Below are 27,985 nucleotides of genomic sequence, written 5' to 3'. Positions count from 1 at the left end.
TAACATCCTTTCTTCCAGTTTGCCGGCTATGCCTTCAAGAACCTGGGGATCCCGAAAAATTAGGGGAATTTCTTCAGAAAGACAATCTCAGTGTGCATTATTTCTGTCTTGTGAGTATAAGGCCCCCTTTGCTTTGAATGTCCTATGGCTTTGCTGTACAGTCTGTGCTCTGTTTTTGCATCCAGCCTCAGATCCATTGCCCTGTTTGCTTGTTTTTCTTAATGGCTTTTTTCTTTTAAAATCTAATTTTTAAAAAGTAATGTGTGTACCTGGTGTAAAATCCTAACAGTATAAAGTATGTACAATAGAAAGTCTCTTCCCCTAGTAGAATTCCTAGTCCTTCTCCCTCTCCCCAGCAGCAAATTCTACCAACAGTTCTTCCAGCTATTTTTTCCTGATATTCTTTTAAAATTAAGTATAGTTTGTATGCTATAGAATGTACCCATTTAAGAATACAGTTTGATGAGTTTTGATAAACTCATATATCATGGGGATATAAAGTATGTCCCCATGTAAACACTACCCCCATCAAAATAATTATTTCTATCAGGCCAGAAATTCCCTCCTACCCTCTTCCAGTCAGTTCCCTCAGAGGTGATCACTGTTCTGATCCATAGGTTACTTTTGCCTATTCTTATACTTCATATAAATGAAACCATACAATTTGTACTCTTTTGTGTCTGGCTTCTTTCACTCAACACAGTGTTTTGAAGACTGATCCATGTTGCATGCGTCGGTAGCTTGTGCCTTTTTATTGTGTAGTTATATTCTGTTGTATGAATATATTATAATTTGCTTATTTATCCACCTGCTGATGGACATTTGAATTGTTTTCATTTGGGGGCTATTATGAATAAAGCTGCTACGCATATTCACGTACAATTTTTTGTGTGAAAACATGTTTTCACTTCTCTTGGGCAAATGTCTAAGAGTGAAATTACTAACTATGTTTAACTTTGTGTGAAGTTGACAGATCACTTTCCAAAGTGGTTGTACCAGTTTACAATCCCACTAGCAATTTATGAGATTTCTGTTTGCACAATATTCTTGTCCCAACTTGTTGTTGTTAGTCTTTTTAATTTTAGCCATTCTACTAAGTGTGTTTTGGTATCTCATTGCTGTTTTAATTTGCATTTTTCTGATGACCTAAAATGTTGAGCTTCTTTTTGTGTGCTTATTGGCCATTCGCATATTTCTGTTTGTGAAGTGTAGGTACAAATATTTTGTCCATTTTAGAAGTTGAGTTGTTTTGGGATTTCCCTGGCAGTCCAGTGGTCAAGACTCCGCACTTCCATTGCCGGGGGCACAGGTATATTCTGGCTACAAATCCTTTTTCAGAGATGTGTGTTTTTACTGTTTTCTCCCAGTCTGTGATTTGCCTTTTAATTTTCTTTTTATTTTTCAAATGAGTTGGTTTCGTTCCAGGTGATGCAGAATTCAGGATAGAACAAGGACTTAGGAACACACTTTGGCAGGATTCTGCGCTGCGTTTATGCGGATCTCATAGCTAAGGTAGAAAATGGCTGAGAAAAACTATAGACAAGATGAGCCACTGTATGATTTTCTTTTTTTTTTACAAAAATTTATTCTTAAATGTACAAAAGGTTCCAAGCTATAGCTATAGGTGGTGACAGATGTTATGGCAGGGAATCCAGATGTTTAAACAGGAATGGAATCATCATTGCCTCAGGCACAAGGAACAGCTTACTTTTTAAAAATTTTATTTTACTTATTTTTTGGCCACGCTGTGCAGCTTGTGGGATCTTAGTTCCCTGGCCAGGCATCGAACCCGGGCCCGTGGCAGTGAAAGCGCCAAGTCTTAACCACTGGACCACCAAGGAATTCCAGGAACAGCTTACTTTTTGCCAGATTTCTTAATTCCACCTGTGGCCAGGGGGCCTTTACCCGCAGCCTTCCCTTTTAGCTCCTCGAGTTTCTTCTGCTCCTCCTCCTTTTTCTGCTTGAGTGCCTTATCTTCCTTCCCCATCTCCTTGGCTTGCTTCTTGGGCTGCTTCAAGGACTTCTTCTTGCCACCTTCATGGCCCAACATGGTGCCTGCTGCCCCTTCCCCCTGCCTTTTTATTTTCTTAATGATGTCTTTCGAAGAACAAAAGTTTTTAATTTTGATGAAGTCCAGTTTATCTATTTTTCCTTTTATGGTTAGTGCTTGTTTGTGTGTCCCAAGAAATCTTTGCCTACCCATTGAAGTACCTCAGTGCCTTTGTCAAAATCAGTTGACCATGTATCTGTGGATCTGGATGATTTATTTTATGTCATAGATCTGTGTGTTGATCCTTACCAATACCACACTGTTTTGATTATTGTGGCTTTACAGCATCTTGAGATTAAGTCTTGTTCTGCAGTCTTTTCCAAGATTGCTTTGGCTATCGGGTGCTTTCCTTTTCCATATACATTTTATATTTAGTTTGTCAATTTTTCGTTTAAAAAAAAGCCTGTTGGGATAGTGATAGGGATTGCATTGAATTTATGGATCAATTTGGGAAGAATTGACAAACAATATTGAATCTTCCAGTCCATGGACATGATATATTTCCCCATTAATTTGTGTCTTTTAAAATTTATCTCAGCAATTTTTTTTTTAGTGAAGAAGTCTTGCACATATTTTGTTAAATGTATTCCTAAATATTTTGTGATTTCTATGCTATTATAAATGGTATTTTAAAATTTCATTTCAAGTTTGTTGCTGGTGTACAGAAATGCAGTTTATTTTTGTACATTGATTTTGTATCTGCAATCTTGTTAAATTCACTTATTAGTTCAGTAGTTTTTATTTTTTATTTTTTTTGTAAATGCCTTAGGATTTCCTGTGTATACAATCACGTGTGAATAAAGGCAGTTCTTTCTTTCCAATCTTTATGTCTTTTAATTCTTCTTCTTGCCTTATTGTAATAGCTGGGAACTTCAATCTAGTATTGAAAAGAAGTTGTATGAGTGAATATTGTGTCTTGTTCCTAACATTAGAGGACAGCATCCAATTTTTCACCATTAAATATGATGTCAGCTGTAGGTTTTTCTTAGATGCTTTTTATCAGATTGGAGAAGTTCCCTTTTATTTCTGGTTTGCTGAGGGTATTATGAATGTGTGCCGAATTTGTCAGATGCTTTTTCTGCATCTGTTGAGATGATCATGATTTTTCTTCTTTATTTTGTGAATGTGGTTTGTTACATTGATTGAATACTTCAATGTTAAACTAATCTTGCATTTCTGGTACAAATTCTGCCTGGTCATGATGTATAATCCTTTTTATATGGTGCTGGATTCAATATTTTGTTTCATTTTTGTATCTATGCTCATGAGAAAAATTGGTGTGTGCTTTTACACTCCTGTAAGTTCTGTCTTGTTTTGGTGTCAGGTCTTGTTTAATTTCAATGCATTTATAAGCATATAATTTTCAACATACTATACACAGTGTTTTGTATTTTACTTTTTTTTTACCTCATATATTTATGGAGCTGTTTCCATATAGAACACTTTTTTAATAGCTAATTGGTATTCCATGGTACAGGTGTACCAAAAAGTATTAAACTCCTGTTAAAGGACATTTAGATTATTTTTAATCTTTCACTACTGATTTTTCTGTTTGTAGAAATTATACATGTTCATTGTAGAAAATATTAATAACACTTAAAAGGACTCATATAGTCCTAAAGCCTTGAGAGACTGTTAACATAGATATGTTTTAAGCCTAATTGGGATATAATTCAAGCATCCTCAAGTCATCCAACCTCGTAGGCTCACTTTTTCTATAATGTTAAAATAAGATAACCTCGTAGGCTCACTCAGCCCCCATTACATATTACATGTAACTGCTGCAGTAGGTCCAGCACCCTCCTTAATATTTTTGGAAGCTTCTTGGGGTGGGGCTCAGGTATGACATTCTTCCAAAGTATGTACACATTCATTGTTCATGGGTACCTAACAGTTTAGCTTCTTTTCCCTTGATTTCCCATTCTAGACTTTGCTTTGGGGGCTTTTCAGAAACAAAAGGTCCTTTAAAGTATGTTTTTAAAGAAAAGTTCAATTCCTCCCCTTCCCCTATAAGGCAGAATGACTACAGTCAGGAGATTTGAAAGCCCTGTTTCCCTTTCTGTGGAGAATACACTCTGAGAAGAGTATTTATTCTGTACTGAGGGGCAGTACAGCAGGAGAGTGAGAGTGTGGGTTCTGTGGGCTCACATGTGAAGGCGACTCTGCTGCCTCCTTTCTGGGTGACCCCAGCCGGGTCACTTGCTGCGCTACACCTCAGTGAGCTCTAAGATGAGGATCACAATGGCATCTGTATCACAGGGTTGTGGTGAGCAGACAATGAGTCACTACACAGGGAATGTTTCTCCAAAGTGCTCAGCACACAAAAGTAGTGCTCAGTGAATGAAAGGCAGAGTAGCACAAAGGTGGGTAAGAGCCCAGCTTCTGGGCTCTTGATCCTGTCACGTTATTTCTCCTATAAAATGGGGATGATGATAGTACCTACCTCTTAAGGTTGTTACAAGGATTAAATGAGTTAATACTTGAAAAGCACTTAGAGCACCCAACACTTATGCTATGTAAGGGCTTGTTAAGTAAATAAATTACCCTGTAAATGCATATATATTCCACCAAGCTCTGTTTCTCAGCTCTCTTACCCTGTCATCACTCACTGCACTGTTTCACTGATCATCAGTGTTGACAGCCTGGTTCTGCTGACCTTCTAGATCCTATCTAGCAAGCTGCCTCAGAGGGGCCAGTCCAATAGAGGTTTCTATGGATTCCTGCCTGAGGACATCAAAAAGGAGGCATCCCGGGCCTCTAAGAAGGTTAGAATCCCCTGAAATGGGGGCCTTGGGGTAGGCCTCTTCTCATACTCCTCTCATCATCCCTGTTTCTATTCTTTTCCCTAGTTGCTAGTTTAAAAGTCAGAGGACTCTTGAATTTCCCACTGGTCCTTCTCTTAAGTTCCATGCTTCTCTAGGGTGTAGTATCCTAAGTGAGGAGAGAAAAGCCAAAAAGAATTCAGTGCTGCTTGGAGCTCAGCTTCGGCATACCCTAGAGCTTCTAGGTCCACTGAGGAAGAAGAATGGCTGTTGCTTCAAAAAATTTCCGTTCCGTAGAATGATGTGCCACAGAATGTCTGTCTGTTTTAGGGCCCTGAGCACTGCCTGGGATCTCATTTGCAGATCTGCTTTGTGTGCAAGAAAAAGGGAGCTGCCATCAACTGCCAGAAGGATCAGTGCCTCAGGAACTTCCATTTTCCTTGTGGCCAGGAAAGGGGTTGCCTTTCACAATTTTTTGGAGAGTACAAGTGAGTGATGAAGGAGGAAAGTTGGGCTGCCCTTTTGCTATTTGTTATTTAGCATCTAATGAAATCAGAGTCCAGTTCTCATGTTTTGATTCACCAGAGAATCTGTTCCTCCATTCAATAATGAGAAACAGTATCTTGACTTGGCGATTTCACAGGGGTTGCTTCTTGCTTCCCATCCCCTCCTTAAATTACAAACAGCTGGGGTTCTTAGCTGCTCAGAACTAAGTGGGGCTTTCAGGAGCAGGAGGCTGTGGAGACAGTCCCGGGAGCTTTGCTCAGTGGGAAAGCAGCTATGAGAAGGAATGTGGCTGTTCTTCGCCCTGCTTCTCCTCCTCCCCCATTAGCGTGGAGGTTCAGTGGACACTGGCCTGGGTGGTTGATTGCCCTTCCTAGGCCGGGCAGCTGGAAAACTGCATCAGTGACAAACCAGAAACCAAGTCTATTTACTCTACCACAGATCATTTTGTGGGAAACATCGCCCAACACAGGACATCCGATGGGAGAATGTGGGGGAGGAAAGCTGTGTCTTGTGCTGCGAAGACTTAGCCCAAGCAAGTGTTGAAAACATCCAGAGTCCGTGCTGTAGCCAAACTATCTACCACCGCAAGTGCATACAGGTGGGGCTTTCCCTGGACTGGGGACCCTCCACAGTGGCCCAGTTCTGAGCACCCTGGGAATGCACAGGCAATCTCAGCTTTTGTGCTGTGTGCTGCAGGCCTGTATACAGAACTGATTCCAGAGGAAAGTTAGCCTGGTCTCTGGGTATCCTTGACCTGTAGGACTTTATCATAAGATTTAGACGGAACAAAACCCTCAGGATGGCTGGAGCGAATGAGTTTATCCTAGAATGAGTCAAGTAGCCTCAAAATCAGCCATGCTTCCTGGGATTGAAGGAAAGGGAAATGTGTATTCTTGGTACCTGACCCCTACTGGGTCGAGCACTGCCAGGCCCCATGACTGGAGATGACAGCTGAGGCACTCCTGGGCACTCTCTTGAGCTTTTGGTCCCTCGTCTGACGCCTGGATTTGCAGCCCTCTCCTCAGCCCATCCATATTCCTTGTCCTGTAACCCTTAGTCAAGCTCTCCTAGCAACATCCTCTTTGTGAGACGAGGGTGCGGGGTGGGAAGAATGTGTGCAAAGATAGTGTTTTTACAAACACTATCTTCCATGTTTATCTTACAGAAATATGCCCACACATCAGCAAAGCATTTCTTCAAATGTCCACATTGCAACAATCGAGAAGAATTTCCTCAAGAAATGCTAAGAATGGGAATTCATATTCCAGACAGGTAGTAGAAACTTTACAGCAGGAATTGAGCCAGGAAGTGGGTTGCCTAGGTTTCTAGAGAGAAGGTGAGTGTGAAGATAGTTCAGAGAATGAGGAAGCAGCAGAAGCACTGATGTACAGTGAAGAGGGAAGGGTGGAGGGAGAGCTTTTCAATTATAAAAAGAAATGGGGGGAGGGTGAAGCAGGGGTGGTGGGCGTGTTTCTGAAAAAGGTGCTTTAGGGGTCAGAATTCCTTGAGTTCTTGAATTCCAGTGTGGAACTAAGGAACACCTGTGTTCCACTTATCTGCTTCACCCCTCTCCCACTGCCAGGCCACTAGCCCCGCCTTGCTGAAAGTATTCAGGCAATCTGTTGAACTTCTTTGTTCTGTTGAACAAAAGTTTTACCACCTGATTATATGTCCCTTACTCACTGTTTCTTCTCCCACTGCAGAGACGCTGCCTGGGAACTTGAGCCAGGGGCTTTCTCGGAGTTGTATGAGCGCTATCAGCATTGTGATGCCCCCATCTGTGTGTATGAACAAGGCAGAGACAGCTTTGAAGATGAAGGGTAGGAAAAGCCTCATAGCCAGAAAGATCTCTCATCAGGGCCATCTTAGATCTTGCACAGTTATCAAGTGCAAGAAATTTACTTTTGTCTACAGACCTCAGGATGAACATAGCTGCTGAGTCCCATCCTTAATCAGCTCAGGACTCACTCATGTACAAGTGAACAGGTCTCTCTGCAGGGTCTACTCTCCTTGTGCCCCATGGAGAGACACTCAGGGCCAGTTCCTTCCACGATCTACCTTGCGAGTGGCTGTGCCTGATGGCAGGTCTTGGGATCAGCACTCAGCCACATCTCTGAGTGTAGTAAAGATACCTAGGGAGCCCTCATCAAAGGCCTGGCCTGCAGCGAACATTCCAAGAGTGGTAGTGAGTGTTAAATTTGTCCCACAACCCTCCCTTGGCTCTTCCTATAGGAGGTGGAGCCTCATTCTGTGTGCTACATGTGGATCCCACGGAACCCATAGGGACTGCTCCTCTCTCATATCCAGCTGTAAGAAATGGGAGTGCGAGGAGTGTGCGCCTGCTGCTGAAGCCACAGGTGGGACTGGAGGGGTGGTCTGGTCTCAGAACTGGGGTGGGGGTCAGGGGTCCGGGGGACTTATGGCGCCTGGGAAAGGAGGAGGGTGTGCTATCAGATGGGGACTTTTAGTTGGTACTTTAGTTTGGGGAGGAAAGCGGCTAGGGAGGGGCATAAGGACCTGTGCCTGGGAGAGAGACAGAGGGTCGAGTTTGCCTCTCCCACCTTTCTTTCACCACAGACTACACACCTGAAAACTCAGGTGACATCCCCTGTTGCAACAGCACTTTCCACTCCAGGGGGCATTTTTGCAGAGACACCAGCCTGGAAGAGAATCCGGGCCCTTCTTCGACTGACTGACCAGGCTCTTCCTCATTAGAAAAACCAGAGTCCTCTGGTTGCAGGACGAGGGGCCACTCCTGGCGATCCAAGGGTGTCAAGATCACTAAGAGCTGCAAAAAGTCCAAGTAACAGTTTCTGATTAGTCGCTGCCAAGCACATTTGAGTACAAAGCTGTGTTCCTCCATCAGGTTTGAGGGAGGGAACACTTTGGCACTGTGAGCCAAGGAAAGGGGGCTAGCAGTGAGACTCTGAACCAAAGAAAGAGAAGTCCTAGGGGAACTTGAGTTCAGAGCAGAGTCCTGATGCCAACCACAGGATGCATTTGTGGCTTTGAGAGCACCTCTGCTCTTTCTGCCTGATTCCCAGAGGGCCTTTTCTACTCTTCTTTTTCCACCAAGATTATTCCACCTTGATCTTGTTCTCATATACCTCTTCTGACTTCACCCACGTTTGTTATTATACAAATAAAAGTTTTCTCTCCATTGGTGTCTCCTTAAGCATTCACTCTGGAATTTATCTAGCATACTAAGGAATCTGGAGGTTAGAGTGAAGGAATAGGAAAATACACCTTTCTACTCTATAAAATTCAGTGAATTAAGTGTAGAACTTTCAATTAGACATGTTGCTTTGGAGGGAAGTATTTTGCAGATAAATCGACTTTGCGGGGACAGAAATTTCATCGTTGTGCAAATAAACACACAGGATCTCATCAGGAAAGTGAGCCAGCAAAGGAGAACACACTGGACTGAGAATAGGCCACTATTGCAAGGCTTGGCGCCCTGGACTCAAAGGCCAGGGACTGCCGTGCTCACGTGAGACAGAAGGGGCTCCACTCACTCCAGGCAGCCTGGTCTTTAGCATACCTTCCTAACCCTAACACACCTCCACTCAAACCCTCCTGTCTGGTGGCTCGGGCATTTCTAGCTCAGGTAAGGGGGCCATGCCAGGACATTAGGCAAGACAGCTAGGACAGAAACCTGGCAGAAGGTCTTGGGATAAATTGAATAGAACATTTGTTTGTTTTTAATGATTTTGTGGGATTTGGATTAGTGGGGGAAACTCAGGACCATTGCCAGGTGCCGAGTTCGCAGGGTCTCGCTGCGAACTTGGTTTAAATGTTGCTGACCCCCGGAGACTTACATCTGAATGTGCACAGTGATTTGGATTTGACCAGATTTATTTGGAATCACAAGGAGGCGGTGGGGGTCAAAATAATACTTTAAAAAGAAATCAAGAAATACTAAAGGGATTATAATGAAAAATACTCTCTTGATTCATCCTTCACTACCCCCAGTCCTATTCCCTAAAGGCAACTACTCTCCACATTTTTTAGCCATTTCTTGATATATTAATCTTAGACATTTTTGACGTACTACCATATTACATAAAGGTCTAGCACCTTTAAAACCTTCCCATGTTCATTCCTTCCATCTTTTATAATTGCATCACAATTTTTGTTAAATTAACCTTCAGTGCTGAGTCAAGTGGTACACTATGACTATTTTTCCTCACCTGTACATTTTTTTTAAAAATTTATTTATTTTTGCTGCGTTGGGTCTTCACTGCTGCACGTGGGCTTTCTCTAGTTGTGGCGAGTGGGGGCTACTCTTCATTGCAGTGCATGGGCTTCTCATTGCGGTGGCTTCTCTTGTTGCAGAGCATGGGCTCTAGGGTGCGTGGGCTTCAGTAGTTGTGGCACTCAGGCTCAGTAGTTGTGGCTCACGGGCTCTAGAGCGGAGGCTCAGTAGTTGTGGCACACGGGCTTAGTTGCTCCGCGGCATGTGGGATCTTCCCAGACCAGGGCTCAAATCCGTGTCCCCCGCATCGGGAGGCTGATTCTTAACCACTGTGCCACCAGGGAAGTCCTCCTGTTCATTGTTTATTCCCTTTTTTAAAAAATAAATTCATTTACTTTATTTTTGGCTGCGTTGGGTCTTCATTGCTGCACGCAGGCTTTCTCTAGTTGCGGCGAGTGGGGGCTACTCTTCATTGCAGTGCGCGGGCTTCTCATTGCGGTGGTTTCTCTTGTTGTGGAGCACAGGCTCTAGGCACACGGACTTCAGTAGTTGTGGCACGTGGGCTCAGTAGTTGTGGTTCACGGGCTGTAGTGCACAGGCTCCGTAGTTGTGGTGCACGGGCTTAGTTGCTCCGTGACATGTGGGATCTTCCCAGACCAGGGCTCAAACCCGTGTCCCCTGTATTGGCAGGCAGATTCTTAACCACTGCGCCACCAGGAAAGCCCTGGTCAGGTGTTTTGTAGAGTGCCCCTCAATTGGGATTTGTCTGATGTTTTTCTTTTCTTTTCTTTTTAAAATTTATTTTTGGCTGCATTGGGTCTTTGTTGCTGCATGCTGGCTTTCTCTAGTTGCGGAGAGCAGGGGCTACTCTTTGTTGAGGTGCACGGGCTTCTCATTGCAGTGGCTTCTCTTGTTGCTGAGCACGGGCTCTAGGCGCGCGGACTTCAGTGGTTGTGCCTCATGGGCTCTAGAGCACAGGCTCAGTAGTTGTGGCACACAGGCTTAGTTGCTCCGTGGCATGTGGGATCTTCCCGGACCAGGGCTCGAACCCGTGTCCCCTGCATTGGCAGGCGGATTCTTAACCACTGGGCCACCAGGGAAGTCCTTGATGTTTTTCTTATGATTAGACTGGAGTTATGGGTTTGAGGGAGGAAGACCACACAGGTAAAGTGCCATTTTCATCGCATCAAATTGAAGTTACATACGATCAACATGACTTATCACTGTTGATGTTGATCTTGGTCATCTGGCCAAGTTAGTGTTTGCCAAGTTTTTCCAGAAAAAGTTACTCCTTTTCCCCCTTTATGTACTGTAAATTTTGGAAAGAAGCCACTCTGTTCAGCCCACAATTAATGAGTGGGGATTTATGCCCCCTCCCTTTTTAAGGACAGATTATCTACATGTATTATTTGGAATTCTTCAGCATGGGAGATTTACCTATCCTCTCCCACGTATTTATTTATTCAACCATGTATATCAGTGTGGACTCATGGATATGTATATTATACTTTGGTTTATAATCCAATACTACTTTATTTTGTTGCTCAGATTGTTCTAGCTTTGGCCATTGGGACTCCTATTCCTTTTCACATACTGCCATTATTGTGTGTTTCATTTTTGTTTGGTTTGGTTTGGTTTTGAGCACTTCTTTACTTTTTGGCACTACAAGATGCCCCAGGCTCATCTTGTATATTTTATTTTATTTATTTATTTATTTATTAATTTTTGCGGTATGCAGGCCTCTCACTGTTGTGGCCTCTCCCGTTGCAGAACACAGGCTCCGGACGCGCAGGCTCAGCGGCCATGGCTCACAGGCCCAGCCGCTCCGCGGCATATGGGATCTTCCAGGACCGGGGCACGAACCTGTGTCCCCCGCATCGGCAGACGGACTCTCAACCACTGCGCCACCAGGGAAGCCCTCATCTTGTATATTTTAAATACCTGTTTTCACAAATGATGTGTCTATTAGAATTAATTACCATTTTATAACCTAGGACCTAGAACATATAGTTCACTTGGGGAGGGTAGGAATAGACATCAAATAAAAACTCCCCAAAGCACCTGCTCCGCTTCCTCTAATTCTTACCTTTGTGGGAACCATGAACTAGGGCCAGAACCTCAGAATCTCCTTATGTTTCCTTTTCTGCTCAACCACCCTCTTTCTTGTCAATTTGACTATTTTTCAAATGTTTGCCTTCCTCTCCATCCCACTGCCAGTGTTGAGCTCAGACCCCTGTGCCTCACAGGACTGCAGCAAAAGCCTTCTCTCTGCATGGTTTCCTATATCCACTTGCTTTGCTTGGCATATCCATCCTTAACCCTTCTGTTAATTGCCATAAAACATCTGCTAGCTCTTTACTTAGGATGGCTCCCGCTGAGATGGACATCTAAGCCCTTCCATGGGCACTCTGCCATGGCTACCCTGAAATACTGGGCCCTGAGCATGAGCTTTGCAGTCTGGAGAGCCATAACCTCTATCCTCAGCCTGATGGATCCAGCATAAGGGCCACTTCTTCATCCCTAGGCACTCTCCCTGAGCTCTGCTTATACCCCTATTATAGCCTATGTCATTCTCCATCTGGTCCCATAATTGTCTCTCCCTCTAGATTGGAAGCCCCTTATGGGAAGGGACCTTTCTGTCTTATTAACCTTTCTCCCCCTCATGGTGTCTGGCTCGGGACCCCACATGCAGAGGCAGTCTGATGTCTACTGAATTGTTGGATGTGCTCAAACCCTGCGTTCATAAGCCTGATGTTTTACTGTCAAACACCAGAGGGCACTGTGAGCATGTTGAGGAAGAAGATTATAACCCTTTAGGTGTGGAAGGTTGTGAAGGGCTTATGAAAACTTGCTTCTATTTGGGGATTGCACAGGACTTACTGCTATTCACTTGTTCTAAACACATCCATTCAAGTTTATCCATGAGTTGTGCTCCTGTTATATCTAGAGATTAGTATAGATGTTACTAATGACACTTCTATCATAGGTCAGGTCCTCAGATAGGACTGCCTTCATGGTCTCCCAGACCCAAAGTGATCCTCCTAACCCCAGCTGCCCTCCTCTCACCCCTAAAAATGGGGACTGCCAGTCCCAAGGGGAATGGGTAATATGATTCTGTTCCTCTTCTGCCCTACTCACACACACACACACACACACACACACACACACTCTCTCTCTCTCTCTCTCTCTCTCTCTCTCTCTCTCTGACATCAGGGACTTTGGTTGGTGGTTCAAAGGCTCTAACTTCCTGTTGGAAGGGCAGGAGGTTGCTATGAGAAACAGCACCTCCATTGGCCCTGACCCCAGGGACACAGCGTCAGCTCCCTGTGTGCTTCCAGGCTGACTGGAGGTGAATTGCAGTATCACAAGGGCTCCTAGGTATGAGAAGGCTCCCTAACAGACTAAGCCAGGGAGCCCCATTCCAGAGGCGTTGGCTATTTGCAAGGGTCTCATGCCTTGTACATTTTTTCCAAAAAGCAACATGGCAATTGCAGGCCATAAACCAAAGAGTTGATGTTTTTCAGAAAATAATCTCACTTTTCCCTAGCAAACCACCTCTAGCCCTGGGGTCTCTGAGCAGTGTGACAGCATGAGGCCTCCACAGAGGGAGTGAAGCCCAGGAGCTTCTCCCCCTTGTCTTTGGTATAAACTTGTTCCTTGGGCCTGCCCTGAAGTGCACCTCTAATAAACAGGAAGACATCTGCGCCATCAATGTCTGTCCCTCACAGAGCATCTGAGACCTGTCTGGGCCATCAAAGCCATCCCCAGCCCCCAGGAGCATTCTGGAGGGGAACCTAGTCTCTCCAGAAACAATTCCCCATTGTGTCCCCTCACTTGGAAATCATAGATATGTTAACAGGCCCTTATATTTAGGCAGGTCCTGCCCTGGCTTTGTGCTAGTGTGTTGTTTTTTCTTCCCTGAACAATGGTCCTTTCCAGTAGGGCCAGCCGTTCACACCATTGTCTGAGACCCTTGGACTACAGGAAACAGCACCAGATTCTTATCAGCTGGGGGGGTGGGGTGGGGAGGGGGCAGAGTGAACAGATGAGGTCATGCCCATAAAGCAAGCTGCTGGTCTGCCATGTCATTCTTCTATACCTTTATCTGTGAGAGCAGAGACCCCTTGTCCTTCTAACAGGCAAATCTGGGCTTTAAGTGTCTCTTAATACTGTCTCCTCCATTTGATGGCAGACACTTGGACTCTGCTTTAGGTCTCTTGATTCACTTTGGAATCCTCTCCAGCCCACAACTGTCCCCTTGCCCTGGTGTTCCCTCTCTGCCCAATGGGATGTTCTTGGCGGTGAAACACACCCCATTGGGATGGATTAGGGTGTGCTCCAGTCATCTTCGTCCCTGGGGGAAAGGGGTCAAGACTGGTCACCTGAGTCCTCCTCATAGCAGAATCCCTGAGTACAAGCTACTATTTGACTGCTGGGGGCCTGGTGTGAGGGTGAAGGTGGGCATCCCTTTCAAGGCCTCCCTAGAGACTGTGCAGCATTTCCAATCCTCAGTGGAGAATGATTTTTTTAAAGGCATCATTGAGGAACCAGGAGTTTCCTTAATGAAAATCCAGCAGGGAAAGTGAAAGGCTTCATTAGGACACAGCCTCTAAGGAAGAGGGGGCCAGCAGTGGTACTCACACAAAGGCGGGCTGGGGCTGGGCAGTGGGAAGTGGACACAGGGCCACAGCTGCTGTTACTTCATCTCCTGTGCACCAGGAGGGTGGGTGAGTCTGGAAGAGGAGCCAGGGTGGGGGTCCAACAATCCTTGAGCTCTTTAGCAGGTATTATATCCAAACCTAGCCCCACTCATTCCTTCTTTCTGCACACCAGGGCCAAGTTTGTAATCTCAGAAATCCCTGGGGATTTGATCCTGGTGTGTATTGAACTTTTCTCCTTGCCAGAGCCCCTGCAGACTAGTACTTGGGTGAGGCTGGGGTTAATCTTTAACTTGGGTGGAAATTGGTCTGTTTCTGAGCAACTGTCTGCTACTTATAAGGAGATGTGGCTAGCTGGAGACACCTCAGTTTGCTGGACTGCAGAGGCACGAGAGAGTTCTCTGCGACCTACCTGGCTCTAGCTGCATCTGGGGCCATTGTGAGCCCACAGAGAAGATAACCTGGCAGGAGACAGACCTGCCTCCTGATGGCTGCTGCCTGCCCACTCCTGAAGCTGGAGGATTCTATGGGTGTCTGGGACCTGACCCAGGTTTAGCTGAATGAAAGGGAAGCACAGAAGCCATTTGAGAAAGTGAAAAGGGCTGTTTTCCGCCCTTATTCTGCCCCTACCCTGCCCCTCACCTTTCCTTAGAAACTAGTCTTTTGGACTGCAGGACAGCCACAAGCTTGGGGTGAATCCCAGCCCTCCACAGTGGATGATGCCAGACACAGGAGGAGTAGGGATGGGCTGGGGAGGCAGGCTGGCTGTGGGAGAACAGGAGCCAGAGGCAGGGCAGAGTCCAGGCCCAAGGGACAGCAGACTGGCAGCTTGGCAGCCCTGGTCCTGGGGTGGCAGGTCCTGCTCTGGTGCCAGCCATGGGAAACCAAGATGTGGCTATTCCATCTGCGAAGTCAGGGGCTCCAGAGTTTACAGGCTTAGAAGGCAGAGATTAATAAATTAATCTCAAATGTAAAGGGAGGGAATTAATCTAACCAGCATTTTCCCAAAGTATGCTCTTCAAAACATTAGAAACATGAGGTGGTAAATGCTCCATGGGAAAAAAAAAAGGATAGAGGGCCACATGTTTTGGAGGATCATGTAGCACATAGTAGGCATGCCAATTAATGAGAAATCATTGTGAGCTCCTCAGGGATTTCACAGGGCAAGCAAGCAGGCAGTGCACAGCTCTGTAGGGGCTAAGGGGAGAGAAATCCCATGTTTATTTGACCATTGTCGAGGATCTCATGAGACAGTTGTTCCAAAGGACAACGTTTGACTAGCCCCTTTCTCGAAGCCCCTTTCCAGTTCTAAACCTGTTTGGGAAATCATGAAACAGGACCAAAGACCAGGGGAAGTATGAGACTTAGAGGAAAAAGCTGGGAGAGGAAGATAGAGTGAAATCCCTGAGGCAGGAAATAGGGCTGGAGATGAGGGTGGTGGTGAGGGGCTGGGGGAAGTCCATGCCCAAGGGGTCTTCAGGGTGTGGGGGGTGGTGATGTGGGAGCAGAGGCACCGTGCACCCGAGGAGAGAAGGGGGCTCTGAGGTTGCATTCACACAGCCTCCCAGCCCAGCACTCCATATCAAATGGTGCTCTGATGATGCTTCTCAGATGGGTGGTGATTGCCCGAGGCCGGGCAACAGGGTTTCACTTTCTGTGAGGCCTGGGTGCTTGTGCAGGGTCCAGGAGGTGAAAGCAGGGGTCCTGCTCCAGGGCCTGGGCTGCAAGATGGGACTGATGACTGTTAAGCCCCCTAGTCCATAGCACAGATTGAGGAGGCCATCCAAGCAAGAGGCTAATCTCTGTGGTGAGGTGGGGTGATGTCCCTCCCATCTTTAAAGCATCCCTGCCTTTACCCATCTCCCTCCAGCACCAGTGGAGTCTGCTCTTTGGGCAGGATCATGATGTCACTGGGGGAGTGGGGCTGGGGGAGAGGCGTCTCCTGCATCCTGCCCCGCAGGCCAGACTCTGGGGCTCCCCCTCCTCTGCCAAAGCTGCAGCTCCCACAGCACAGCCTGGCCCCCCAGGCAAGAGCACAGTGGTCTTAATATACGTTGGTATGTGGCTGATGAAGACAGGCACCAGGCCAAGTGTCGCTATCACAAAGTCAAGTGTTATTGTGAAAAAGGAGCAGTGCTGCCTACGTGCCCAGCTACCCTTCGCCAGCATTTTTTACCCCTGGCTCAAGGTTTTCCTGAAGTTCCAAGAAGTCTCAGAAGCCCGCGGGACAGGATTTTCCTAATTTAATAAGCAATCTCAGCTTCATAGGCAAAGCCCTCTGACTCCTTCCTTCCTCTGATACCCATCTCCTTCCCGTCTAGAAAATGCCACCCAGGGTGGTTTCTCCCTCCTGGAAAGGACAGGGAAAGCCCCTCATTTCCAGCTCACACAAATGGCATCAGTTAATTTAGTACAGAAATACACAGATACAATAATGGTAATAATTATGTGATGTAAGTATTAACTTCATTCCTTTCCTTGCAGGTTGTGTGGAAAACCCCTGTGCTATCCTCACCAGCTCTCAGGGGTGGTGACGATAAAAAGAATAGTAATTATGAGAAGCGTGCTTTGAAGACAGAGAAACCACAAGGCTCATCTCAACATATGAATACAAAAATAGAATTCACACATAGAAGCATTTCCAGGAGTGAATAACACACGGTACCGTGGAAGCGGGGCGGGGGTGGGGTATGGACCAGTAGAAGCTGTCCACAATTTTCCAAGCGCAGGTGTTCCTTGTTCAGGATTTTTAACTCCTTCTCCCTCTGTTTTCCAGAGTAACTTCCCCAGGGGACCCAGCCTAGCGGCCAGTGCAGAGCCTGGGATAGAGGGGCAGAGCTGGCTGCAGCTCTGACACCCATTCCTGGGGCTCTGCGCTGTCTCCCCACCCTCTTCCATGGCCTCTCTCTCCTCCTCCCCGCCACGGTCCTCCTCCTCTGCTTTTACGTGCTGACATCCCAGCCACAGCTACCCCAGGCCAGAGGCTTCCCAAAGTGCTGTCAGGTTAACCTCAGTGCTTCTGGTTCACCCACTGTGCAAAGATGGGAAGAGGGGCCTTTTTCGGACTCCAGTTCTCTAGAGGTGGTAGGGGCTGGGGGGGTGGGGGGAAGGAGTGCGGGGGTGGCTCGGATAAAATCCAAGGCAGACAGAGTCTGGGTTTGAGTTCAGTGGGGCAGGAAGCCCTGTCTTGCTTTTTATCTGTTTTTTCCTCCTTCCTTCATCTTGGTTTTTAATGGAGGGAATCTCAAACCTGATGCTCTTGTCTCCCTCCTGTCGGTTTTGTGCGTCACTGACTTGTTCACATGCAGGCTGGGAACAACTTTTCATTTAGTCCTCTTCCTCCTCCTCCTCCATGCTCCCCAGCCCAAGAAACACATTACTGCTGATGGCAAAAACACCTCCCTACACGCCCAGACAGATTGCGTCCTGGCCACCTGAGCCAGCAGCACCCCCCAAGAACCAGCAGGACTTAGAAGCTTCCCCCTACATTTTTTTTCCCTTAAAAGAAAAAAAGGCTTCATAAATGAACCATCCGTGACAAACCCTTATTTAGCAGAAACCAAAGATCCCAGGGTGGGAAACATCTGGCTCCTGGGCTAATTGATGCCTTCTGGAGTCCTTGAGAATGCCCGCCCCTGGGTCCCATAGGCGGTCCTAGGGTCTCCCACCCTCTCCCCATCTCAAAAGCCTCAGTCTTCTGTGGCCTCCCAGGCAAAGCCCTGCCCCTTGTCCTGACCACCAGCTGCAGCTTGCTCCTAGAGCTGCCACGTCCCCACCCTCCCAGGCTGTGGGTCAGCTTGCATTGCCCTGGGAAAGAGAGCCCACTCCTCGAAACACCCCACACTTCCCCAGCTCCCCTCTCCCTATCTCTAGTCCACAGAGTTGGGGGATAACATTCTCCTAGAATTCACCCCCTCCCTGCTCATCAACATGGAGACCCTGATGGTGGGGAGGGGCAATCCCATCAGGGGGTGTGGGCATCCCAGGAAACCTGGCCTGGCTGCTCCGAGACCCGACCCGATGAAGGGATGTCAGGCTGGGAGGTCCAGACCATCCCCAGGTCCCAGGGAGCTCTAGTAGTCTATGCTTCTGTGATTCTGAGATGCAGAAGAGGGGTTGTGGAGTGGCAGGGAACTACCAAGATATCAGGGCACAAAGTGTGAGGGGGTCTTGCTGTTCCACCTTCTCAGCGCCTCCACTTTCCCTCCCCACCTCAGTCAGGGTAGGTCTTCTTAGCAGGTACTAGCTTAGAGGCAACTTCCACCCTCCTCAGCTGCCTGAGGGCCCCCTGCCCAGACACCTCCTCAGCTGCACCCACACACCCAGTCTAAGGGTCACTCAGAATGGCCATTGTTCTGCAGGCTGGGTAAAAATCACCCAGCCCTCTTGCCTCCGGCACAAGTGGAAATGTGCTCTGGGGGCCTCGTTCAAGAACAAATAGCAGGCCCACTGGAGTTGCCAGCAGCCCGAGGGTGCTGGCTCCAGCCTGGGACTGAGAGCACAGAGAGTGGCAGGGAACAGGCCCAGGACATAAGGCCCTCCATCAGGCCCCAGCCTATCCTGTGGGTTGCCTGGTAGGGGTCTGGGGGCAGAGATTCCCATCTCTAAGAGGCAATCAGGCATGTTGGCCCCCTCTGCCCTAGCTGGGTGGGTGGGAGAGGCTGGGGGCTCCTGCTGGCCGCTTGGCCCATCCCGACCACGCCCTCCTCCTCACTCTTCTATGTGGCCTCCACCTCCCGGGGTGTCCGATTACGCTCAGCTTGCACCCGGCTCTTTACCTTCTTGCCTAGTTCCAGCCCCACCCAGCTCTTGCCCTTGGCCTGTTTGCTGCGGCCTCGGCTGCGGGAGGGGCACCACACACGCTCGCAGTACTCATCCACCCGGGGCAGGTTGGCGAAGCCGATGAGCTGCAGGATGTCCTTATACCAGGCCTTGGAGGGGGTGGAGGCCGGGCCTCCTTGGGCTGCAGGCTCCTCTGGCCTCGGCTCCCCGGGGAACAGAGTGTCAAGCTGTGCAGCCATGATCACCTCCAGAGCCAGGCGGACCACCACCTGGGAGAAGCCGTGCTCCAACGTCATGCAGGTGTAGGTGCCCGCATCCAGGCGGTTGAGCCTGCGGAACAGCAGCCCCTGTTCCGTTTGCAGGATGCGCTCATCTGTCTTCACCTGCTGGGGGTGTGGGAGGGCGTGAGGGCGCCTGGAGCAGGGCCTGCACCATCAGCTTCTCTGCCCCTGCTTTTCCAAATTTGCCATCTCAGGGCTCATTCTCCCCTTCCCAGCAGCTTGGCTGGCTCAGCATCCTCGACCGTGAGCTAATTGCAGGCAGGGACTCACCTTCCCATAATCCAGGATAGGGCCTTCTCAAAGATTTGACTGACTGGTTTCTCCCCTACTCAGAGCTCTGGATCCCCTGTCTTGGCCTTGGGGGGCCCTGGCACATATTCCCAGGGAACAGAGTGTTAAAGAGTATTTATGGGCTTTTACTCAGGGGGGCTATACCCCCAGACCAAGGACGAGAGCTCCCCTCCATTCTACACACACACACACACACACACACACACACACACAGCCCTCCCTGTCTTGGTCTGCATTGCCCACTCCCCCCACAGTGCAGGGCCCACAGCCCCATCACAGGTGGAACACGGTTCCGATCCAGCCCTGTCTCTGGCCTGGACCCTGTCTGGGCTTCAGTCCGCACATGTGTACTTTGAGGCAGCACTGCTTGGGTGGTGAGTGTTGTGTAACTCCATCTCATCGCTCCCCTGCCCCTTCCCCACTGGGGGAGACTTCTCAGTGCCCAGCCCAACAGCTGGCCCAAGGCTGGCCTCCTCCAGTTCTCAAGCTGGAAGGAGAGCCCCTCCTGTAATCAACCCACTCCCTCCTCTTCCCTACCCGTGGGAGTGGCTTGTGAATGGTTCTTCACCCTGCCCCCACCCACACCCAGCCTCAGGCCCCAGACTGAAGCCATCTCTGGGCTTGACAGACTTTTCTGGATGGGGGAGGAGAGGGCCTAGGCAGACAGCTGGACTCCAGGGAGGACGTGTGGGGCCAGGCAGTGTGTGAGTGTTTGTGTGTGGTAGAGGTGTGTGTGCAAGGGCCAGTGATCAGGGGCCCAGGCCTAAGGCAGAGGAGGACCAAGAACCCCTGCGGAAGAGACCCCTTCGAAGATGAGCCATATGTGTAAGCATGGAGGCCTTCCTGACCAGCCTAGACCCCTTCCCTCTCTTCTATCTCTGCTACCCAGCTCTCAGACAGAGCCTAGCTCAGTGCCCAGGAGTTTGTGGGCTCCCTGTCACTGGAGAAGTTCTACCACATCTGGCCTGGGTGTTCCCAGATGGCAGGAACAGGGGCACCTCCTTCTAGGCACCCCAGGGGCTTTAATACATACTTTTCTTAAGTTGATCTTGGCAAGTTCCCCCCAGAGTTCATGGAGGGGTATGACCTCAGGACACAGGCAGGCTGGAGCCAGGGTCCTTGCTCACCTGGTCAGGCCTCTCGTTCCCTGGCCTCTGTAAGAACCAGCGCACAGCGGCCTGGGGAGACTTGGGCAGGCACTCCAGGAAGGTGCTGTTGTGCTCTGTGCCGTAGATTGTGGTGGTCGCCACGAGTCCCGCAGTCTCCTCTGGAAGGATTTGGAGGTGGGCTCAGCTCAGGAACTATAGGACCCCTGGGACCACCCACTGACTCCCTCAGTCCAGGAGCCCCCATGAATGCGACAGGGACCTAGGTGTCTACTGATCCCTAAGCCGCTCACTCTGCCCAAAGACCCTAACCTATATGCTGACAGGAGCTGCCCACATAGGGAAACTGAGGACTGCCTGTTACTACAAGAACGGCCTGAGGCCATACTTCACAGGGGTCAAGCCCAGGCCACAGGGGTGAGTGGGGGCCCTGTGAGAGCCCAGCTGGCGCCCCCATGCCCGCTGCCACTCACCCTCCTGGCTCTGGCCCAGGCACTGCAGGGCAGGGTTGCCATGCCGGATGTCCTGCCGGCGGAACCGGCGCTTGCTGGTGCCGGGCCGGTAGCGGGTACAGGAGGCACCATCCCAGGCACAGTACGGGTCCCGGGCCAGGCAGCACTCTGCACAGGCACTGCCGTAAGTCTCACACTGGTGCAGCTGCAGCCGGGCCACGCCCAGCCTCGAGCCCACATACAGCATTTGCTGGGAGGAACATAGGCAGAGCCCAAGGTGAGCCTGTGCTCTGCCTGCAAGCAGCTAGGCTCTCAGCTCCCTTGGCTTTCCTGAGACCCCTGACATTTGCAAGAGTCTTCCAGAACCTCCTGAGTGCATTCCCAGAAGAAAAAATGTTTATCACCCACCTGATCTACATCAGATCCTATGTTAGGACGTGGAGGGAATGGGGCACACCTGGGGTCTTTTCTCTAAGGGGCTTCTCCAGACCCTCCCGGCAGCAGACCTTTGCCCTCTACCCCAATGGCCTTTATCCTGTCTTGCCCCTGACTTTGGAGGTGAGCTCTGCTTTAAGCAATCCCAGTACAAAAGTCGAGATTTACCCAAAGATGAACTGGGGCAGATGAACTTGGGGAGATTTTGCCACTTGCAAAAGGACACACAGCAGGCCTCTAAAGTCTATTTGATTTAAAATCTGCATCTTGTTTTCAAGCACGTTTTTGTCTCCCCTGAGGAAACGGCCTTTGTGGATCTCCCCTTATCTGAACACATGCTCACTTACTCTGGGCCTCCCACTCCCACTGGTTTCATGCGTGGGAATCTCAGCTCCCAGCTGAACTTTCAACCCTCATTGCAGGGCTTAATCAGGCAGCCCCAGGGCCTGCTGTGACTCAGCTTTCCATCAGACAACAGCAGTGCTCAGGGAAACTTCAGGAGACAGGTGGAGAGGAAGGAGGAGTGGGGAGAGATGTCAGCTACTCTTACCCTTTTGACGGAGATCTCCATCTCAGTGATGGGTGTTGGCACCTGGGAAAGAAGGAAGACCTCCCCTGCGTCCCTGTTTTCAGCCTCTTCCAGACTCTGGGTGGAAACCATCTTTTTCCCAGGTCAGTGCACTCCCTGGCAACTAAGGCCAGACAGTCTCTCCTACGTTAGAAAGGTCCTCTCTCCCTGGCTGGCCTCCAAGGCTTGGCTACAAGCACAAAGCTCTGGCGTCCCCTCCCACAGTCCTGTTCCCCAGCAATGAGGCAGCTGTCCCAAATCACCCATCCCATGTGGGGAAGCACAACAGTTCCCCAAACACAGATGATCCCCTGTCTGACTCTATAGAGGGGTCAACAGAACCCCTTGGGGACTTGGGGTGTCAGCTGCCCCTCAGTGCAACTTGGCAGCCCCTGGCAGGGCTTTGTCAAGGGGTGATCGCCTTGGCCATCCCTCACTGGGCCCCCCAGCTCTCAGCTCACGACTGCGTCTCCAGGCCCTGCAGTCATTTTGAAGCATCGGCAAGGCCTCTGCAGTAGTGAGCGTCATCACTTTCACTCCCCACTGGCCGCAGGTTCAGTACAGCAGGCCCATCTCCCTCCTGTACTTTGCTCCTGCTTTCTCGTAGCCAGGCCTAGACGCAGGGACGGGGCTTGAGGGGACCCTTCCCATCAGTTGCCCCCACTCACCTTAAACACCTGGAGCTCCTCCAGAACCACCTCCTCAGGTTCATCAGGGTCCCCCACCTGGAGGGCAATGACCTTGAGCACGGAGCCTGAGTCTGGGGCAGGGGAGGAGGTGTCAGTGGGAGAGGAAGGGGCAGCATAGGTCCTCACACACCTCCCCTGCCCGGCCACCCCACTCAGCCCACCCACCCGTCCCCAGGAAGATGACGTCATAGGACCCGTCCTCTGCCTCCACGCGGTCCACCACGATCTGACGCAGCTGCTGGGCCAGGTGGGTTTTGACGAGGACGGGGCGACCCCGCCGAGGACGCACTGGCCGGAACATAAGTGGGTGGGCTCGGGCAAACTGCAGCACCTCATCCGGGTAGTCCTTGGTGCTGCCAAAGGGTCGTCCTGGCTGTGCGGTCATCTTGCTGGGGCACTGTGGGCAGCAGCAAAGGGAGTGCCTGAAGCTTCCTGTGATGTCACATTCCCCACCCCAGTCTGTTTCTAGGCTCCACTGGCTGGGCACGCCAACCTCAGAGGGACCGCTTGTGGACCCTTCATGCTGTAGGAGAGACTCCTTAGTGTGGTCTGGGCTCTGCTCCCATCCTCACCCCACCCAGCCCAGCTGCTCTGGAGCCCCAGCTCAGCCGCTGCCTTGGGGCTGCATGCAGACACAGGCCTGTCCTCAGGCAGAGCCCCTCCTGGCATCTACTCAGCCCTCTTCCCTGCCCTGGTCCCAGGCAGATACTTACCACACCAGGACGGGGAAAGGGTACCTTGCCCGCATAGGCCCCCCACTGGTGCTGGGGACCATCTTGGTGGGCAAAGGGCCCCTTGAAGACCTCCCAGATATCAGCCATGTGGTACACGCAGACGGCATAGCCCTGGAACACAGCACTGCCAAGGGCGGACAGGGACAGTCAGGCCAGGGAGGCTGTCAGAGGCGGGAAGGGGGCAGCCTGGTTCCATAGGTAGGACAGAGGATGATGGTGCCTGCAGTCAGCAGAGACCAGAAAACGAGGACCCCCAGGCAGAGAGTACAGCCACGGAGTCACCGAGTCAGGGACAGAGACGGGGACCCATGGCGAGGCCGGACGTGAAGGCAGGGGTTCAACAGGGGAGGCTGCAGTGCAGAGACGGGGCCGGGGTGGAGGGGAGGGGAGGCCGTGTGCCCACCTGACTGTGCTGAACAGAGCGTACACCTCCAGGCTCTTCCCTGAATTGGGCCACAGCAGGAACACGTCCTCTGAAGACAGAAGGCCACGACCAATGCCCGCCACTCACTGGCTCTGAGCCCTCCCCAGCCCTCACCCAGGCTGTCCTGGCCATGCCCTTACCCAGCTGGTCAAAGTGGGTCTCGGCACCTCCAGGGCCAGGCACGGAGCAGAGCAGCCTGGCCTTGAGGAAGGTGCTCCATTTGCTCACCAGCACCCGCTGGCCGCCTGCGTCATTCTGGGGAGTGGGGACCAGTCAGCCTTGTGTCCCAAGGACAGGCCCCTCCTTCTGTTCCTCCACCCTCACCCTTGTGGGGGAGGCATGGATGTCGGCTCTACACCCTCGCCTCAGTTTGCCTACTGCTGCAGTTTGGGACAGGTCTGGGAAGGCACATACGGCCAGGATGTGAACCTCACTGTCCCTGCCACAGCTCTCACCACACAGACGCGGCCCACGCGGCTGACAGTGACACGGCCCGGGCCTCCATCAGGTGAAGGGACTGTCTCCGAGAAGAAGAAGTACACCTTGTCATCGTCCTGGTCGGAGTTGTCAGGGATCCGGGTGGCCATCACAAACCTGGGCTCTGTGAGTTAACACGGTGAAGCTGGTGGGGACCTCACAGAGGAGGAACAGGGTGGGGGGTGAGCCAGTGAGGAGGGGAAGAGGTGCAGGGACCCCACTGGAGGCCGGAGTCCCAGGCAGTGCGTGGGGATGGGCTGCCCCTCTGGTCCCCACTCCAGCGTCAGCTCTCCCACCTCCCTGCCAGTGCCAGGGGCAGACCCCAGCCAGCCTTGCCCTCAGCAGACCCCTGGGCTCACCGTGCAGGAGGTTCTGGTCAGAGTCAGAACGCAAGGCCGGTCGGGGACCCCCACTCCGGAAGATCATGGCTTCACGCCCCAGGAAGTCGGCATTGAGGCCCGTGTACAGCTCCCCTCCTAGGGTGAGGGTAGGGTCAGGGGAGGAGGGCCAGGCCCTGTACCCAGACCCCATCTCATCCCAGTGACATTGGCCGGCTCCCACCCTTGTCATGCCCGCCCTGACCTGGGCATCACCCACCTACAAAGGTGCTGGCGAAGGGACGGCTGGGCTCGTGTGGGCACCTCCCCCGCCCACTTTCCACACTGCGGGGCTCCAGACGGAGCACATGCTGGAGAGAGGGAGGGAGGGAGGGAGAAGAGGCGTCACCTAGGAAAGCAGAGCCAGCCCCAACCCGGCTGCTGCCCATCGCTTGCGGCTGGAGAGTGGGGGTGGGCGGAAGGCGCCCTCATTCAGGACCTTGCCGGCAGGGTCAGCTCCCTGGCACAAAGGTGCCTTTCAGGCTCTGACCCCTCTGCCCTGACCCAGGCTCAATGGGGAGCGTTCAGACAACAGGGAGGAAATGTCACTGCTTCCCAGTCCCTTGCGGGGCCGCGCCGGCTCACCTCTCCACGATGCCCAACGGCAATGAGGGCGCAGGTTGGCTGGAAGGCACCAGTGCCACACGCCAGCAGGTGGGTCCGGTTGTGGGGCTGCAGCACCCGCACAAAGTTGGCACACTCCACCTAGGGGGAGGAGGGGGGTGGGAGGATGATCTAGGGCGGGGGGGGGGTAGATTCTTCAGCACCGTCAGGAGCCTTCAAGATCTGCTTAAAGTGGCCCCAGAACAGGCACCTGGGGAGCAGCCCCAGGCTCTCCTGGGGATCAGGGGCTGGGTGTTGGTCATGGTGGGGGGCAGTCACTCCCGACATCACTCACCGAAGGATCTCTTCCCTTGCGAACACACTCCTCCCTTTGTCCGGGCTGCGGTGGCCACAGCACCTGAAACACAGCCTGTATGACCCCTGACCTCATAGCCTCAGTTGACCCAGCTGGCCTCCCATCTGGAGTTGCCCAGCTCTCAGACAGAGCCGCTTCCCAGTCAGTCCAGCTCACCTCCCGGGGATCCAGCCATGCCTGGTCCAGCCGCAGTGAGTAGATGGCATCGCGGCCGCCCAGAAACAGGCGGTCCCGGTACTCGTCCAGGTAGAGGGCCCGAAGGTCCAGGGAGCCCCGGGGACCCAGAAAGACGGCAGAGCGGTTGGCAGAAAGGAGGTCTAGGAGGGAGGGAGGGAGGGGGTCAGGGCCTGCTGCTCAGCCCACTTCTCTAGCCAATCTGTGGAGGTGGAGTGTCCCAGCTGTGCATTCACCATCCCCGCCCCCACTCACATCTGGAAAATGTTTCCATGCAAGGGGTGCTGGAGTCAGGGAAATGACTCCTGGGGGTGGGTGGGACAGGGAGCGCTGAGCCCCTCACCCAGCCCAGACTACCCAGGGGCCTGCCCCCTACACCTTCACTCCGTGGCCCCCTGGTATTCAGTTAACATCTCCTTCCCCCTGGCCCATCTGTGCTCTACCCAGTCCCTAGGGAAGATGGCCCCACTGGCAGAACTTATGGCAGCAAGCTGGGTGAAGTACTGGGAGAGCCTGGAGGAAGGGTGGGTGGTCTGAGAAGCGTGCAAGGCTGACTCAGTGGGACAAGCAGATGGACAGGGGAGAGCGTTCCATCAGAGGGAGCACCTGGCTAAGGCCTGGGTGTGGGAGAGGCCAGGTATGGCCAGGTGGATCTCTAGGCTCTGGTCCAGTGATATGGCTAAAGAGGGTTTTCTCTTCCATAGACGCTGCCCACCAGGCCCCAGGGATGGGAGTGGCTCTCTGGCTATGGTGACCCCAGGAGGTGGGGATTCTGAAGTAGGTCCTTGGGGTCCAGCTAGGTAGCTGGAGATGATGGGTGGGCAAGGGCAGAGCAGCAGGATGTGGTGGGAAGGGGCGATGGCTACCACTGGGAAGGTGAGGTATCCAAGCCCAAAAGGTCATCCTCTCTATCCCCAAACACTCACTCTATCCCCAAACTCATTAACAGCCTCTTGAAGGAAGCCCTCCATGCCTGACAGTACTTTGGAGATTTGACCTATTTGAACCTTTTCTTGTAGCCAGACTTAGCCCAAAGCCACAGCCCCAGGGCAGGACCACATTCCACAACCGCCAGCCCCCCCACCCCCCGCCATGACTCCCTTCAGACTCTCCAGAGTGGAGCCATGTCTCCTGCCTCCGACTCTCCAGAGAAGGCCTGGGTCTCCCTCCTTGGACTGGGGTTCCTGGGGGAAGGTGATCACCCCTCTGGTTTCCCCAGGAAGAAGAATCTGTGGAGAGCCTTTGTCTCATCTGATTCAGAAGAGGCCTGTGCCAGCTGCAGCACAACATATCAGGTTAGATCTGCAGAGGAACCTCCTGGGCCAGGATGGGCAAAGAAGGGAGGCTACAAAGAGCCTCGTGGATGGAGGGGAAGAGGAAAGGCCAGCATTGCAAAGTGGGCTGCAAGAGGCAGGAGGGGGAACAGGGCTGGGGCATAGGGTGAGGGACCCCACTTCAGGGCAGACGAGAGGGACAGGATGCTGCCCTCTTCTCCACTGTCTGCCCTGGGCAAGGGGCCCAGCTGAGAGCAGACAGATGCTCCAGACCTGCCCTCTCTGCCCCCTCCCCATCTCTCTCTGCCCATCTCTGCTGAGGTCTCTCTCCTTTTCTCAGCAGTCCCCTCAGTTTCTCCTCCAGTGTGTCTCTGTCTCTCCCACCTCCACCCTGGCCATGTCTTCCAGGACCTGTCCCCCTCCCCCTGCCTTTCTCCCAGGCTCCTGCCTCTGGCGGCCAGCGGGGAGCACATGCCAGGGAGTGACTGTAAAGTCCTTCCCACAGCCTGTGCTGGGAGTGAATGCATCCCTCCTGCTGTCAGAACAGACTGCCCTGGGCTGGCTGGGGTCCCATAGCTGGGGTATGGCAGGGTCTGGGGCTCCCAGGGACACACACACAAACAGGGTACGCACTGCCCTACCTCGGTAGGAGAGCCGCAGGCGGGGCACGCTGGGGCCAGGGCTGAGGCTGCCACCGCGGAGCAGGAGGCCCCACAGGAGGCAGCAGATGGCCCAGGCTGAGGGGGCCATGCTGGGGAACTGGGGCACCAAGCTGCTTGTAGAGCTGCCCTGGGTCCTGCCACTGCCGCTGCTGCTGGTTGTAGTTTGCT

At 51.5% G+C, this 27,985-nt stretch overlaps 3 protein-coding genes and 1 long non-coding RNA gene across 9 annotated transcripts in view; 2 read left to right on the top strand and 2 right to left on the bottom strand.

Moving 5' to 3' along the window:
- Window positions 1-16,774, top strand: part of PHF7 (PHD finger protein 7) — a 20,068-nt gene extending 3,294 nt beyond the window's left edge. Inside the window, exons 4-11 of one of the 4 annotated variants that reach the window (XM_049715498.1) lie at window positions 19-110; window positions 4,714-4,815; window positions 5,143-5,300; window positions 5,758-5,917; window positions 6,485-6,591; window positions 7,023-7,139; window positions 7,552-7,676; window positions 16,657-16,774. In XM_049715498.1, coding sequence (XP_049571455.1) covers window positions 19-110; window positions 4,714-4,815; window positions 5,143-5,300; window positions 5,758-5,917; window positions 6,485-6,591; window positions 7,023-7,139; window positions 7,552-7,676; window positions 16,657-16,706 — 911 coding nt within the window. In that variant the 3' untranslated portion in view covers window positions 16,707-16,774. Of the gene's footprint in view, window positions 1-18; window positions 111-4,713; window positions 4,816-5,142; window positions 5,301-5,757; window positions 5,918-6,484; window positions 6,592-7,022; window positions 7,140-7,551; window positions 7,677-7,896; window positions 8,480-16,656 lie in introns of those variants that run through there. The other 3 variants (XM_049715497.1, XM_004267891.4, XM_049715499.1) reach the window with 3 other exon arrangements.
- On the bottom strand, window positions 1,709-2,168 carry LOC117200680 (translation machinery-associated protein 7-like). The gene has a single exon (XM_033424545.2). It carries the CDS (start codon window positions 2,048-2,050, stop codon window positions 1,856-1,858), a length of 195 nt encoding a protein of 64 aa, XP_033280436.2. The 5' UTR covers window positions 2,051-2,168; the 3' UTR covers window positions 1,709-1,855.
- Window positions 16,610-27,985, bottom strand: SEMA3G (semaphorin 3G). Of its 3 annotated transcripts, none has more exons than XM_033424537.2 (16): window positions 27,797-27,985; window positions 25,864-26,024; window positions 25,687-25,749; window positions 25,374-25,493; window positions 25,009-25,099; window positions 24,771-24,887; window positions 24,390-24,535; window positions 24,075-24,189; window positions 23,914-23,983; window positions 23,490-23,634; window positions 22,942-23,173; window positions 22,756-22,847; window positions 22,070-22,111; window positions 21,106-21,334; window positions 20,654-20,793; window positions 16,610-19,340 (listed from the first exon to the last, which is right to left on the bottom strand). In XM_033424537.2, exons 1-16 carry the CDS (start codon window positions 27,903-27,905, stop codon window positions 18,891-18,893), a joined length of 2,322 nt encoding a protein of 773 aa, XP_033280428.1. In that variant the 5' UTR covers window positions 27,906-27,985; the 3' UTR covers window positions 16,610-18,890. The 3 variants fall into 3 exon arrangements, with proteins under 3 accessions (XP_033280428.1, XP_004267940.1, XP_049571450.1); XM_004267892.3 differs by having other exon boundaries at window positions 16,610-19,337; XM_049715493.1 differs by lacking the exons at window positions 25,009-25,099; window positions 27,797-27,985 and having other exon boundaries at window positions 25,864-26,016.
- Window positions 22,053-27,782, top strand: LOC117200681 (uncharacterized). Its single transcript, XR_004482305.2, has 4 exons — window positions 22,053-22,191; window positions 22,933-23,023; window positions 24,383-24,537; window positions 27,101-27,782. It is a non-coding gene; the product is annotated as an uncharacterized LOC117200681 (long non-coding RNA).

This window comes from Orcinus orca, chromosome 10 (assembly GCF_937001465.1).
Source record: "Orcinus orca chromosome 10, mOrcOrc1.1, whole genome shotgun sequence".
Lineage (NCBI taxonomy): Eukaryota > Metazoa > Chordata > Mammalia > Artiodactyla > Delphinidae > Orcinus > Orcinus orca.
Note: the sequence above shows the minus strand (reverse complement) of the source record. Positions and strands in the feature narration are given on the sequence as shown.